Source organism: Scyliorhinus canicula, chromosome 11, assembly GCF_902713615.1.
Source record: "Scyliorhinus canicula chromosome 11, sScyCan1.1, whole genome shotgun sequence".
NCBI lineage: Eukaryota > Metazoa > Chordata > Chondrichthyes > Carcharhiniformes > Scyliorhinidae > Scyliorhinus > Scyliorhinus canicula.
The window spans coordinates 109,490,792-109,506,011 of record NC_052156.1 but is presented as its reverse complement, the minus strand read 5'-3'; the positions used below and the strand labels follow the sequence as shown (position 1 = coordinate 109,506,011).

At 41.1% G+C, this 15,220-nt stretch overlaps 1 protein-coding gene across 1 annotated transcript; it reads left to right on the top strand.

Annotated features, from left to right (window-relative positions):
- The first annotated feature begins 315 nt into the window (after positions 1-315).
- On the top strand, positions 316-1,833 carry LOC119973785 (ribosomal protein VAR1, mitochondrial-like). Its single transcript, XM_038812209.1, has 2 exons — positions 316-621; positions 1,306-1,833. Exons 1-2 carry the CDS (start codon positions 316-318, stop codon positions 1,831-1,833), a joined length of 834 nt encoding a protein of 277 aa, XP_038668137.1.
- The last annotated feature ends 13,387 nt before the right edge of the window (positions 1,834-15,220 follow it).

Genomic DNA, 15,220 nt, shown 5'->3' with positions numbered 1-15,220 from the left:
TAGTCCGACACTGATTAACAATCCAACGCTGATTAATAATCCGACACTGATTAACAATCCAACGCTGATTAACAATCCAATGCTGATTAACAATCCAATGCTGATTAATAATCCGACGCTAATTGACATTCCGATGTTGATTAATAATCTGATGCTGATTAATAATCCGACGCTGATTAATAATCCAACGCTAATTAACAATCCAATGCTGATTGACAATCCGTCACTGATTAATAATCCAATGTTTATTAATAATCCGACGCTAATTGACATTCCGATGTTGATTTGTAATCTGAAGCTAATTAACAATCTGCAATGATTAACAATCTGAAGCTAATTAACAACCTGACGCTGATTAACAATCCGAACCTGATTAACAATCCGACGCTGATTAATAATCTGAAGATGATTAATAATCTGAAGCTAATTAACAATCGGAAGCTAACTAAAAATCCGACGCTGATTAATAATCCAACGCTGATTATTTATCTGAAAATGATTAACAATCTGATGCTTATTCATAATCTGATGCTGATTAACAATCCAACGCTGATTAATAATCTGAAGATGATTAATAATCTGAAGCTAATTGACAATCCAACGCTGATTAATAATCTGAAGGTGATTAATAATCTGAAGCTAATTGACAATCCGACGCTGATTAATAATCCGACGCTGATTAATAATCTGAAACTGATTAATAATCTGAAGCTAATTGACAATCCGACGCTGATTAATAATCCGACGCTGATTAATAATCTGAAGATGATTAATAATCTGAAGCTAATTGACAATCCGACGCTGATTAATAATCCGACGCTGATTAATAATCTGAAACTGATTAATAATCCGACGCTGATTAATAATCTGAAACTGATTAATAATCCGACGCTGATTAATAATATGAAACTGATTAATAATCCGACGCTGATTAATAATCCGACGCTGATTAATAATCTGAAACTGATTAATAATCCGACGCTGATTAATAATCTGAAACTGATTAATAATCCGACGCTGATTAATAATATGAAACTGATTAATAATCCGACGCTGATTAATAATCCGACGCTGATTAATAATCTGAAACTGATTAATAATCCGACACTGATTAATAACGTGAAACTGATTAACAATCCGACGCTGATTAACAATCCGACGCTGATTAATAACCTGAAACTGATTAATAATCCGACGTTTATTCATAATAGGATGCTGATTAACAATCCAAACCTAATTAACAATCCGACGCTGATTAACAATCTGACGCTGATTAACAATCCAACGCTGATTAATAATCTGAAGATGATTAACAATCCGACTCTGATTAATAATCCGACGCTGATTAATAATCTGAAACTGATTAATAATCCGACGCCTATTAATAATCTGAAACTGATTAACAATCCGACGCTGATTAATAATCTGAACCTAATCAACAATCCGACGCTGATTAATAATCTGACGCTGATTAATAATCTGAACCTAATCAACAATCCGCCGCTGATTAACAATCCAACGCTGATTAATAATCTGAACCTAATCAACAATCCGACGCTGATTAATAATCCGACGCTGATTAATAATCTGAAACTGATTAATAATCTGACGTTTATTCATAATAGGATGCTGATTAATAATCCAAAACTAATTAATAATCTGATGCTGATTAATAATCTGAATCTGTTTAATAATCCGACGCTGATTAACAATCCAACGCTGATTAATAATCTGATGCTAATTAACAATCCGACGCTGATTAATAATCTGAAACTGATTAACAATCTGACGCTGATTAATAATCCGACGCTGATTAATGATCGCGCTGATTAACAATCGCGCTGATTAACAATCTGAACGTGATTAACCAATGCCAATCCAATAATGCTGATTAATAATCTGAAACTGATTAATAATCTAAAATTGATTAACAATCCGACGCTGATTAACAATCCGACGCTAACTGAAAATCCAACGCTGATTAATAATCTGAGGCTGATTTATAATCTGAAGGTGATTAACAATCCGACACTGATTAATAATCCGACGCTGATTAAAAATCCGAAGCTAATTAACAATCCAACGCTGATTAATAATCCGACACTGATTAACAATCCAACGCTGATTAATAATCCGACACTGATTAACAATCCAACGCTGATTAACAATCCAATGCTGATTAACAATCCAATGCTGATTAATAATCCGACGCTAATTGACATTCCGATGTTGATTAATAATCTGATGCTGATTAATAATCCGACGCTGATTAATAATCCAACGCTAATTAACAATCCAATGCTGATTGACAATCCGTCACTGATTAATAATCCAATGCTTATTAATAATCCGACGCTAATTGACATTCCGATGTTGATTTGTAATCTGAAGCTAATTAACAATCTGCGATGATTAACAATCTGAAGCTAATTAACAACCTGACGCTGATTAACAATCCGAACCTGATTAACAATCCGACGCTGATTAATAATCTGAAAATGATTAATAATCTGAAGCTAATTAACAATCGGAAGCTAACTAAAAATCCGACGCTGATTAATAATCCAACGCTGATTATTTATCTGAAAATGATTAACAATCCGATGCTTATTCATAATCGGATGCTGATTAATAATCTGAAGATGATTAATAATCTGAAACTGATTAACAATCCGACTCTGATTAACAATCCAAAAATGATTAACAATCCAACGCTGATTAATAATCTGAAAATGATTAATAATCTGAAGATAATTAACAATCGGAAACTAACTAAAAATCCGACGCTGATTAATAATCCGACGCTGATTAATAATCTTGAAAATGATTAACAATCCGACGCTTATTCATAATCGGATGCTGATTAATAATCTGAAACTGATTAATAATCTGAAGGTCATTAACAATCCGACGCTGATTAACAATCCGGAGCTGATTAACAATCCGACGCTGATTTATAATCTGAAGGTGATTAACAATCCAACGCTGATCAACAATCCGACGCTGATTAATAATCTCAAAATGATTAATAATCCGATGCTGATTAATAATCGAACGCTGATTAATAATTCGACGCTGATTAATAATCTGAAAGTGATTAATAATCGGATGCTGATTAATAATCCAACGCTGATTAATAATCTGAAGGTGATTAATAAACCGACGCTGGTTAATAATCCGACGCTGATTAATAATCTGAAGGTGATTAATAATCCGATGCTGATTAATAATCCGATGCTGATTAATAATCTGAAGGTGATTAATAATCCGATGCTGATTAATAATCCGACGCTGATTAATAATCTGAAGGTGATTAATAATCCGACGCTGATTAACAATCCGACGCTGTTTAACAATCCAATGCTGATTGACAATCCGTCACTGATTAATAATCCAATGCTGATTGATAATCCAACGCTGATTAATAATTTGAAGATGATTAACAATCCGACGCTGATTAATAATCTGAATATGATTAACAATCTGACACTGATTAATAATTTGATGCTGATTAACAATCCAGCGCTTCTTAATAATTATATGATGATTAACAATCCGACGCTGATTAATAATCTGAAGATGATTAACAATCCGACTCTGATTAACAATCCAACGCTGATTAATAATCTGAAACTGATTAACAATCCGACTCTGATTAACAATCCGACGCTGATTAATAATCTGAAACTGATTAATAATCCGACGTTTATTCATAATAGGATGCTGATTAATCATCCAAAACTAATTAATAATCTAATGCTGATTAATAATCTGAATCTGATTAATAATCTGACGCTGATTAACAATCCAACGCTGATTAATAATCTGATGCTAATTAACAATCCGATGCTGATTAATAATCTGAAACTGATTAACAATACGACGCTGATTAACAATATGGCGCTGATTAACAATGTGACACGGATTAACAATCTGAAGCTGATTAACAATCCAACGCTGATTAACAATCCGATGCTGATTAATAATCCGACGCTAGTTAATAATATGAAGCTGATTAACAATCCGACGCTGATTAACAATCCAAAGGTGATTAACAAACCGACGCTGATTAACAATCCGACGCTGATTAACAATCCAAAGGTGATTAATAATCCGCCGCTGATTAACAATCCGACGCTGATTAATAATCTGAAGCTCATTAACAATCCGACGCTGCTTATAATCTGAAACTCATTAACAATCCGACGCTGATTATAATCTGAAGGTCATTAACAATCTGACGCTCATTAACAATCCGACGCTGATTAACAATCCGATGCTGATTAACAATCCGACGCTGATTAACAATTCGACACTGATTAACAATCTGAAGATGATTAACAATCCGACGCTGATTAACAATCTGACGCTCATTAATAATCCGACGCTGGCTAATAATATGAAGCTGATTAACAATCCGACTCTGATTAACAATCCAAAGGTGATTAACAACCTGAAGCTCATTAACAACCCGACGCTGATTAACAATGCAACACTGATTAATAATCCGACGCTGGCTAATAATATGTAGCTGATTAACAATCTGAAGCTCATTAACAATCCGACGCTGATTAACAATCTGACGCTCATTAACAATCCGATGCTGATTAACAATCCGACGCTGATTTACAATCTGAAGATCATTAACAATCCGACGCTGATTAACAATCTGACGCTCATTAACAATCCGATGCTGATTAACAATCCGACGCTGATTAACAATCTGACGCTCATTAACAATCCGATGCTGATTAACAATCCGACGCTGATTTACAATCTGAAGATCATTAACAATCCGACGCTGATTAACAATCTGACGCTCATTAACAATCTGATGCTGATTAACAATCCGACGCTGATTAACAATGCGACACTGATTAACAATCTGAAGTTGATTAACAATCCGACGCTGATTAACAATCTGACGCTGATTAATAATCCGACGCTGGTTAATAATATGAAGCTGATTAACAATCCAACGCTGATTAACAATCTGAAACTCATTAACAATCCGACGCTGATTATAATCTGAAGGTCATTAACAATCTGACGCTGATTAACAATCCAACGCTGATTAATAATCTGATGCTAATTAACAATCCGATGCTGATTAATAATCTGAAACTGATTAACAATACGACGCTGATTAACAATATGGCGCTGATTAACAATGTGACACGGATTAACAATCTGAAGCTGATTAACAATCCAACGCTGATTAACAATCCGATGCTGATTAATAATCCGACGCTAGTTAATAATATGAAGATGATTAACAATCCGACGCTGATTAACAATCCAAAGGTGATTAACAATCCGACGCTGATTAACAATCCGACGCTGATTAACAATCCAAAGGTGATTAATAATCCGCCGCTGATTAACAATCCGACGCTGATTAATAATCTGAAGCTCATTAACAATCCGACGCTGCTTATAATCTGAAACTCATTAACAATCCGACGCTGATTATAATCTGAAGGTCATTAACAATCTGACGCTCATTAACAATCCGACGCTGATTAACAATCCGATGCTGATTAACAATCCGACGCTGATTAACAATGCGACACTGATTAACAATCTGAAGATGATTAACAATCCAACGCTGATTAACAATCTGACGCTCATTAATAATCCGACGCTGGCTAATAATATGAAGCTGATTAACAATCCGACTCTGATTAACAATCCAAAGGTGATTAACAACCTGAAGCTCATTAACAACCCGACGCTGATTAACAATGCAACACTGATTAATAATCCGACGCTGGCTAATAATATGTAGCTGATTAACAATCTGAAGCTCATTAACAATCCGACGCTGATTAACAATCTGACGCTCATTAACAATCCGATGCTGATTAACAATCCGACGCTGATTTACAATCTGAAGATCATTAACAATCCGACGCTGATTAACAATCTGACGCTCATTAACAATCCGATGCTGATTAACAATCCGACGCTGATTAACAATCTGAAGATCATTAACAATCCGACGCTGATTAACAATCTGACGCTCATTAACAATCCGATGCTGATTAACAATCCGACGCTGATTTACACTCTGAAGATCATTAACAATCCGACGCTGATTAACAATCTGACGCTCATTAACAATCTGATGCTGATTAACAATCCGACGCTGATTAACAATGCGACACTGATTAACAATCTGAAGTTGATTAACAATCCGACGCTGATTAACAATCTGACGCTGATTAATAATCCGACGCTGGTTAATAATATGAAGCTGATTAACAATCCAACGCTGATTAACAATCTGAAACTCATTAACAATCCGACGCTGATTATAATCTGAAGGTCATTAACAATCCGACGCTCATTAACAATCCGACGCTGATTAACAATCCGACGCTGATTAATAATCTGAAATTGATTAACAATCCGACGCAGATTAATAATATGAAACTGATTAACAATCCGACGCTGATTAACAATCCAACGCTGATTAATAATCTGAAGCTGATTAACAATCCAACGCTGATTAACAATCCGATGCTGATTAATAATCCGACGCTGATTAACAATCCGACGCTGATTAATAATCCGATGATGATTAACAATCTGACGCTGATTAATAATCTGATGCTGATTAATAATCTGAAGATGATTAATAACCTGATGCTGATTAATATTCCAACGCTGATTAACAATCCAACGCTGATTAACAATCCGACGCTGATTAACAATGCAACGCTAATTAATAATCCGACGCTGATTAACAATCCAATGCTGATTGACAATCCGTCACTGATTAATAATCCAATGCTGATTAATAATCCGACGCTAATTGACATTCCAATGTTGATTAATAATCTGAAGCTAATTAACAATTGGAAGCTAACTAAAAATCCGACGCTGATTAATAATCCGATGCTGATTACTAATCTGAAAATGTTTAACAATCCGATGCTGATTAATAATCTGAAACTGATTAATAATCTGAAGATGATTAACAATCCGACGCTGATTAACAATCCGACGCTGATTAATAATCTGAAGCTCATTAACAATCCGACGCTAATTAACTCTCCGACGCTGGTTAATAATCTGAAGCTCATTAACAATCCGACGCTGATTAATACTCTGAAACTGATTAACAATCGGGCGCAGATTAATAATCTGAAACTGATTAACAATCCGACGCTTATTAATAATCTGACGCTGATTAAAAATCCAACGCTGATTAACTATCCGAAGCTTATTAACAATCCGCGCTGATTCATAATCTAAAAATGATTAACAATCCAAAGCTAATTAACAATGCACCGCTGAATAACAATGAGACGCTGATTAACAATCCGATGCTGATTAACAATCCGACGCTAATTAATAATATGAAGCTGATTAACAATCCGATGCTGATTAACAATCCGACGCTGATTAATAATCTGAAGCTGATTAACAATCAGACGCTGATTAACAATCCGAAGCTAATTCACAATCCGACGCTGATTAATAATCAGAAACTGATTAATAATCCGACGCTGATTAACAATCCGACGTTGAATAACAATCCGACGCTGATTAACAATACGACGCGGATTAACAATCCGACGCTGATTAACAATACGACGCTGATTAACAATGTGACACTGATTAACAATCTGAAACTGATTAACAATCCAACGCTGATTAACAATCCGATGCTGATTAACAATCCGACGCTGATTAATAATCTGAAGCTGATTAACAATCAGACGCTGATTAACAATCCGAAGCTAATTCACAATCCGACGCTGATTAATAATCAGAAACTGATTAATAATCCGACGCTGATTAACAATCCGACGTTGAATAACAATCCGACGCTGATTAACAATACGACGCGGATTAACAATCCGACGCTGATTAACAATACGACGCTGATTAACAATGTGACACTGATTAACAATCTGAAACTGATTAACAATCCAACGCTGATTAACAATCTGAAGCTAATTAACAATCCGACGCTGATTAACAATCTGACGCTGATTAATAATCCGACACTGGTTAATAATATGAAGCTGATTAACAATCCGACGCTGATTAACAATCCGATGCTGATTAACAATCCGACGCTGATTAACAATGCGACACTGATTAACAATCTGAAGCTGATTAACAATCCGACGCTGATTAACAATCCGACACTGGTTAATAATATGAAGCTGATTAACAATCCGTTGCTGATTAATAATCTGAATCTTATTAACAATCCGACGCTAATTAACAATCCAACGCTGATTAATAATCTGAAGTTGATTAACAATCCAACGCAGTTTAATAATCTGAAACTGATTAACAATCCAACGCTGATTAATAATCTGAAGATGATTAACAATCCGATGCTGATTAATAATCTGAAGCTCATTAACAATCCGACGCTGATTAATAATCCAACGCTGATTAATAATCTGAAGATGATTAACAATCCGATGCTGATTAATAATCTGAAGCTCATTAACAATCCGACGCTGATTAATAATCCAATGCTGATTAATAATCTGAAGATGACTAACAATCCGACGCTGATTAATAATCTGAAGCTGATTAATAATCCATTGCTGATTAATAATCTGAAGCTCATTAACAATCCGACGCTAATTAACAATCCAACGCTGATTAATAATCTGAAGTTGATTAACAATCCGACGCAGATTAATAATCTGAAACTGATTAACAATCCAACGCTGATTAATAATCTGAAGATGATTAACAATCCGATGCTGATTAATAATCTGAAGCTCATTAACAATCTGACGCTGATTAATAATCCAACGCTGATTAATAATCTGAAGATGACTAACAATCCGACGCTGATTAATAATCTGAAGTTGATTAACAATCCAAAGATAATTAACAATGCAACGCTGAATATCAATGAGACGCTGATGAACAATCCGATGCTGATTAACAATCCAACGCTAATTAATAATCTGAAGCTGATTAACAATGAGACGCTGATTAACAATCCGAAGCAAATTCACAATCCGACGCTGATTAATAATCCGACGCTGATTAACATTCCGACGCTGATTAACAATCCAACGCTGATTAACAATCCGACGCTGATTAACAATGTGACACTGATTAATAATCTGAAGGTGATTAACAATCCGACGCTGATTAACGATGTGACACTGATTAATAATCCGACGGAATCTAATTAACAATCTGGCACTGATTAACAATCTAACGCTGATTAATAATCTGAAGTTGATTAATAATCCGACGCTGAGTAATAATCCGACGCTGATTAATAATCTGAAGTTGATTAACAATCCGACGCTGATTAATAATCTGAAGATGATTAACAATCCGACGCTGATTAATAAACTGAAGATGATTAACAATCCGACGCTGATAAATAATCCGGCGCTGATTAATAATCTTAATCTGATTAACAATCTGAAGCTAATTAACAATCCGACGCTGATTAATAATGTGAAGCTGATTAACAATCCGAATCTAATTGACAATCTGACGCTGATTGCCACTTGTTGTATACCTGTCAGAATTTTACGGAACCTTTGGGATTGGGTTCGGAGGCGGGAAAACTGGCAAAATGTAGTGGAAAACATCGTGCAATGTGCCCAGCTCATTCCTGTAGCCATGCTATTTTGCTAGCAGTGGGAAATATGTCCTATGGCTCACCAACCACAGCCCAACTGACCAATTCCTTGCTTCTTCTCACTTCTACTGGCATTTTACCAGCTGCTGGGGCCCTCTGCTATATGGGGAGACCACCAGGTGTACCTTGACAGACCATTTGCGTACCCTGGTGGGCATTCTTTGTGGTATGAAGGGGGCACATCAATGCTGTTTGCCCTCAGTGACACCCCACTTCACCAAAATGGGATCACACCTCCCTTCCGTGCCTAGGGTCAGGACCCCTCTCACCTCACCAAAATCTTGGCCCTTATTTCAAGCTATGAAGGGATGAGGCACAGCTTTGCTGGTGTCAGGCAATCTTCATTTGCTCATCTAGAAAGAAAGGCCTGCATTTATATAGCCGCATTCCCAACCGCAGGATGACCCAAGCACCTCGCAGCCGATGAATACTTGCAGTGTGTAGTCGCTGTTTTAGTGTGTGAAATGGGACAGCCAAAATGAACCCGTCTGACTGTGCAGCAAGACATTTGCACCACACTGAAGTTTCAGCCTGGATTTTGTGCTCAGGGGCGAAATTCTCCCCTACCCGGCGGGGCGGGGGATCCCGGCGTAGCGGAATAGCGCCAACCACTCTGGCGTTGGGCCTCCCCAAAGGTGCGGAATTTTCTGCACCTTTAGGGGCTAGACCCGCGCTGGAGTGGCTCCCGTTCCGCCGACTGGCACCAACGGCCTTTGGCACCACGCCGATCGGCGTCGGGGCTGGCCGAAAGGCCTTCACCGGTCGGCGTGAGTCCGCGCTTGCGCCGGAGCATCAGCGGCCGCTGATGTCACCACGGGCGCATGCGCGGTGGAGGGAGTCTCTTCCGCGTCCGCCATGGTGGAGACCGTGGCGGCGGCGGCGGAAGAAAAAGAGTGCCCCCACGGTACAAGCCCGCCCACCGATCAGTGGGCCCCGATCGCGGGCCAGGCCACTGTGGTGGCACCTCCCGGGGTCAGATCGCCCCGTGCCCCCCCCCCCCCCCCCCCCCCAGGGCCCCGGGCCGGCTCGCGCCGCCTGCTCCCGCCGGCACAGAGGTGGTTTAAACCACGTCAGCGGTAGAGGCCTGACAGCGGCGGGACTTCGGCCCATCGTGGGCCGGAGAATCGCTGTGGGGCCCCGCCAAACGGCGGGGCGCGATTCCCGCCCCCGCCGATTCCCGGGTGGCGGAGAATTCCGTCCACGGCGGGGGCGGGATTTACGAAGACCCCGGGCGATTCCCTGACCCTGCGGAGGGTCGGAGAATTCCGCCCCATGTCTCTGGGGTGGGGTTTAAATCCACAGCCTTCCAAACCAGAGCCAAGAGTGCTGCCCACTGACACATGGGCCTAATCCACCGCCTAATCTGTGTCCCATTAGCTGAGGCTGCAGGTCGAGATCCTACATTTACAAAAATTACCCCAAGTGTGAAGCAGATGGATCAGCTCAGATGAGCTAACTTGTTTTAAATGTCTTCCTGCATTTACATGAACAGATGGTTTATGGATTGTTGTAGCGATTGTAGGAAAAAGGCTTGTGTTTATATAAGACTTTTCACAACCCCGGTGAAATCCCAAAGTGCTTTACAACCAGTGAAGTATTTGAGAAGTGTGGTAATGTAGGAAGCGCCATAGCCAGTTTTTACCCAGAAATCGTCCACTCGTAACAGCAGCATAACTGGCCAGTATGTTTTAGAGATGTTGGTCAGGGCACGATGGAGTTCAGGCTGTGCTGCTCGGTACACTGGTATAGGTGCAGGAGGAGCCCAGTTCATCTTAGCTTCATATAAACGTAAGCAAAAAGTGGTTAACTGACCTTTGCATTGATGACTTCCAAAGAAGCATCGGAATTACCGAAAAAGATAACCTTGTTCATCTTCTACCATCCTGGTGGTCACATGGTAGAATAATTGTGGACCAATCATTGCAATCAATCACTATCAATGGGTCTACAATAGACTCTGACACGAGATGAAAGAAACCACAGTGGTGAAGAGCTTCATGTCTTGTGCCTCCCAAGAACATTACTGGCCACAGGTCATGTCGAAAAACAGTCCTAAACTGTACCCCAAAGTTTAATGTACAAAAGGCATCGAATATGCATCGGAATGAATCAATACCAAATTCTTCACCCCTCTCCACTGGGGTCTTGTTTCAGAGATTGCCCAGTCGCTAAATTAAATTTGGGCGGAATTTACCGGCTGTTCACGCCGGCGGGATCTACCGGTGCCACAGGCGGCGCCCAGGTTTCCCAGCGACGATGGGTGTAGTCAACAGGAAATCCCGTTGTTGACAATGATCAGAAAATCCTGCTGGCTGGGTCGCCTCCGCCGCTGAAAAACACATGATGCGTTTCACGGTAAACCTCGCTAATTGTTTATGAATATTAGCTTTGAATTTAATTGCCTCATGTGCAGGCCGCGCCCACTGATGATCGTCCTTTCAAGGGCCACCAACTTGGTTGCTACGGGCTCAGATAAACTGTATGGAATATGAGTGACACGTAAAACTTAGGGCTACTTTTAAAATTCAGACAATCCTGTGAAATGGTCGGGCTTGTGCTCGTGTGGGTGTTGTGGTAGCTTTTATGATAATTTAATAATTATTGGCATTTTGGTAATACTATTTAAACATCCTGCAAATCGTGGATATGCAGATTGATAAACTAGTTGAACTATATACCAACTGAGTCATTTCTTTGGCCACTCACTTTGGCCGGAAGTCCAAACAACAATTCAACTAAACTAAAATAATCAGTCTCTATCATTTGGGCACAGCGGTGGCATTGGGGTGACCGCTTTCCAGGTGCAAATTCTTGTTTTTTGTTTTGGAAACCAGTGACCTTCAAATGTCCAGGATGGTCGGAACACCTGCAGCCAAGGTCTTCTTACAGAAACCATTTGAGGTTCAGGAGTCCATTTTGCAGTTCAGGCCAGTTTTCTTTTTGCAGATACTACTGAAGCAGGTGATATCTGCAGAATGTCAAAAAGACAGCTCGAATCTCCAAGGCTCTTCTGCAAGGCTGCACCACTGTCGTCACAGAACATAGCTGGCTGTATAGCTCTAATCTTCGACCAGATACATCTATCTGTTTCATGAATATCTGTTTCATGAGCATCTGTTCACTTTCTCAATGTCGGAGAAAGTAGCTTTTTCTGCGAAGGCTGCTGTCAGGAATACTGAGTCGATATAAATTAGTGTAAAGGAAATGTAACGGTCTTGTGGTATGACGTAATGACCTTTTAACTGAGAATTGAAATGGGATTGTTGACAGGAACTGAGAGACTACTGTGGGGAATAATCACCTCATGACTAAACTCTGACTGTAATGTGAGCTGGCCTGCTTGGCTCACGAGCAGCATTAATCAACACAGGGCACCCTCCTTAAACGAGTTGAAAGAATGTAAAGTGGAACGGGGGCCTAACTCTTGCTTTAGAGCACTGGCGCCAAAATCATCATAAACTGGGCTACGCTGCATTCAGGCAACATGTTCCACTCAGTTCTTTCTATATTCACATTGGCTTAAAGTAACAGCCGCTGATGAAATGGTCACCTCATGTTTATGTGCAGGCAACAGAAGCTCTGGACCTGCTCTTGGTCTTCATCCCTATAACAATACTGTGGTTGGCTCACTGTCCGACCTGGCTGATTCCCCTGCGGGACCCAACCAATGAAAGATTGGGGGCGTGATTCTCCGCACCCGCGAAAAATCATGAGGCTGTCGTCAAAAACGGGCGGGTTTGACGCCAGCCTCCGCCCCCCCCGACCGGGAACCGATTCTGCTCCCCGGTCGGGGCTAGCATCGCGCGGCCGTGATCTCCGGCATCGCGGGCTTAACGAATTTCGTTAAGCCTGCTAGCCAGAGTTAGCGGCGGCTGACGCATCAGATGATGTCAGCCGCGCATGCGCGGATTGGACGACTCCAACCCGCGTATGCGCGGATGACGTCATCACGCATATGCATGAAACCCGCGCATGCGCGGGCCGGTATGCCCCTGTTGCACCTTTTACTTGAGTGTATTACGCGTTTATTGGAGTGTATTAACACGCCTCCGTTTAAAGGCCGTGTGCTTAACACTGCTACAGCTCTGTGTGTGTATTTTCAGCTCGGAGTCGCCAGGTGCCGTATCTAGACACCTCACAAGTATTTCAAGGTCAGGTTCAAAGTAATAAAACTATACACCGATCAGTAAGTTCAAACGATCAATATTTATTATACAAATATAATAAATACGCATGCACACGCTAAAGACTAATACTTATTTCTACTATTAAACGACTAAATACTTATCTAAGTAGGAACCAGCAAGGTCAGGGGACAAGGCCTTTGTTCCTTTCTGGGCTGCACCTTCTGTTCACTAATAGTCGAATACTGTATAAGTAATGCCGGGTTCACGTAGCGAGCGTCGTTTTGGCACTTACTGAACAATGGCTGGTGCTCAATGGCTGGTGATGGGAGACAGGATCAACGGCTGGAGTTGGAGTCAGGATACAACAGCAGATCTGGGCCGGAGTCAAAACAGCAGTCCAAGCCGGAGCACAAAAACAGCGGAGCAGGAGCAAAACAGACAGAACCATGTGCGGGGTCTATCTTTATAGGGCCCCCAATGTCCGTGCCTTTTCGGGGCGGGCCTTTACCTGCCATGTATCGATTGGGTGATTTCCCAATCGATGTCTTACAAATCCCCCAATCTGAGGGTCTCTTCTCGATGGGTGGGGCGGTCTCTAGGGTCTTTTGTGATGGATACTTCTGGTGCCGTTTCGTCTGGGCGTCCACTCAAAGTATCCATTCAAACCCAAATGTTGCTATTGTGTGTGCCCAGATCTGGATTGCCTCATTACTATGCAAAGCGTTTTGCTATTTACACCTTTGGTTGAGATCTTCCACCTGGCCATAAACTAGTTTTGTTACGTGCAGAATGCTAATTAGCCTTTGCAGACTGCTTGTCCTGGCTAAAACTGTTTTCTCTATACAGTCTTAGCAGTTCTCCATTTTGTTAGCCCAGTGTCCATCTTAGTTAGCCAGAGTTAGCGACGGCTGACGCGTCAGATGACGTCAGCCGCGCATGCGCGGATTGGACGACTCCAACCCGCGTATGCGCGGATGACGTCATCACGCATATGCATGAAACCCGCGCATGCGTGGGCCGGTATGCCCCTCAGCCGCCCCGCGAATGGATACAGCAGGGAGGCAGAAGGAGAAAGAATGCGCGGGGTAAGTACCCGCTGCCCGCGATCGGTACCTACCGATCGCGGGCCCATGGCACCCTTGGCACGGCCGTGGTACTGCCGTGCCAATCGGTGCCATGGTTCCCCAGATCGGGACTTTACGGCCGTTTTTACGAACGGTCAGACCAGGTGTGATTTACGTTCATAAAAACGGTCGTAAAGGCCTTGGAAATCGGCCCATCGGCCAGGGGAGAATCGCTGCTCGCCGTAAAAAAACGGCGGGCAGCGATTCGTGTCGGGAGGTGGGCGTGGGGGGGGAGAATAGCGGGAGGGCGTCGGACCAGCGTGGCTGTAAAAATTTATGCCCCCCGCTATTCTCCGCCCCGTCGTGAGTGCGGAGAATTCCGCCCT

Coding starts and splice junctions, on each gene's coding strand:
- LOC119973785 (XM_038812209.1), top strand. CDS start 316: ATGATTAACAATCTGAAGCTAATTAACAACCTGACGCTGATTAACAAT. Junction 622..1,305: donor CGCTGATTAATAATCTGAAG/GTGATTAATAAT, acceptor AATAATCTGAAG/ATGATTAACAATCCGACTCT.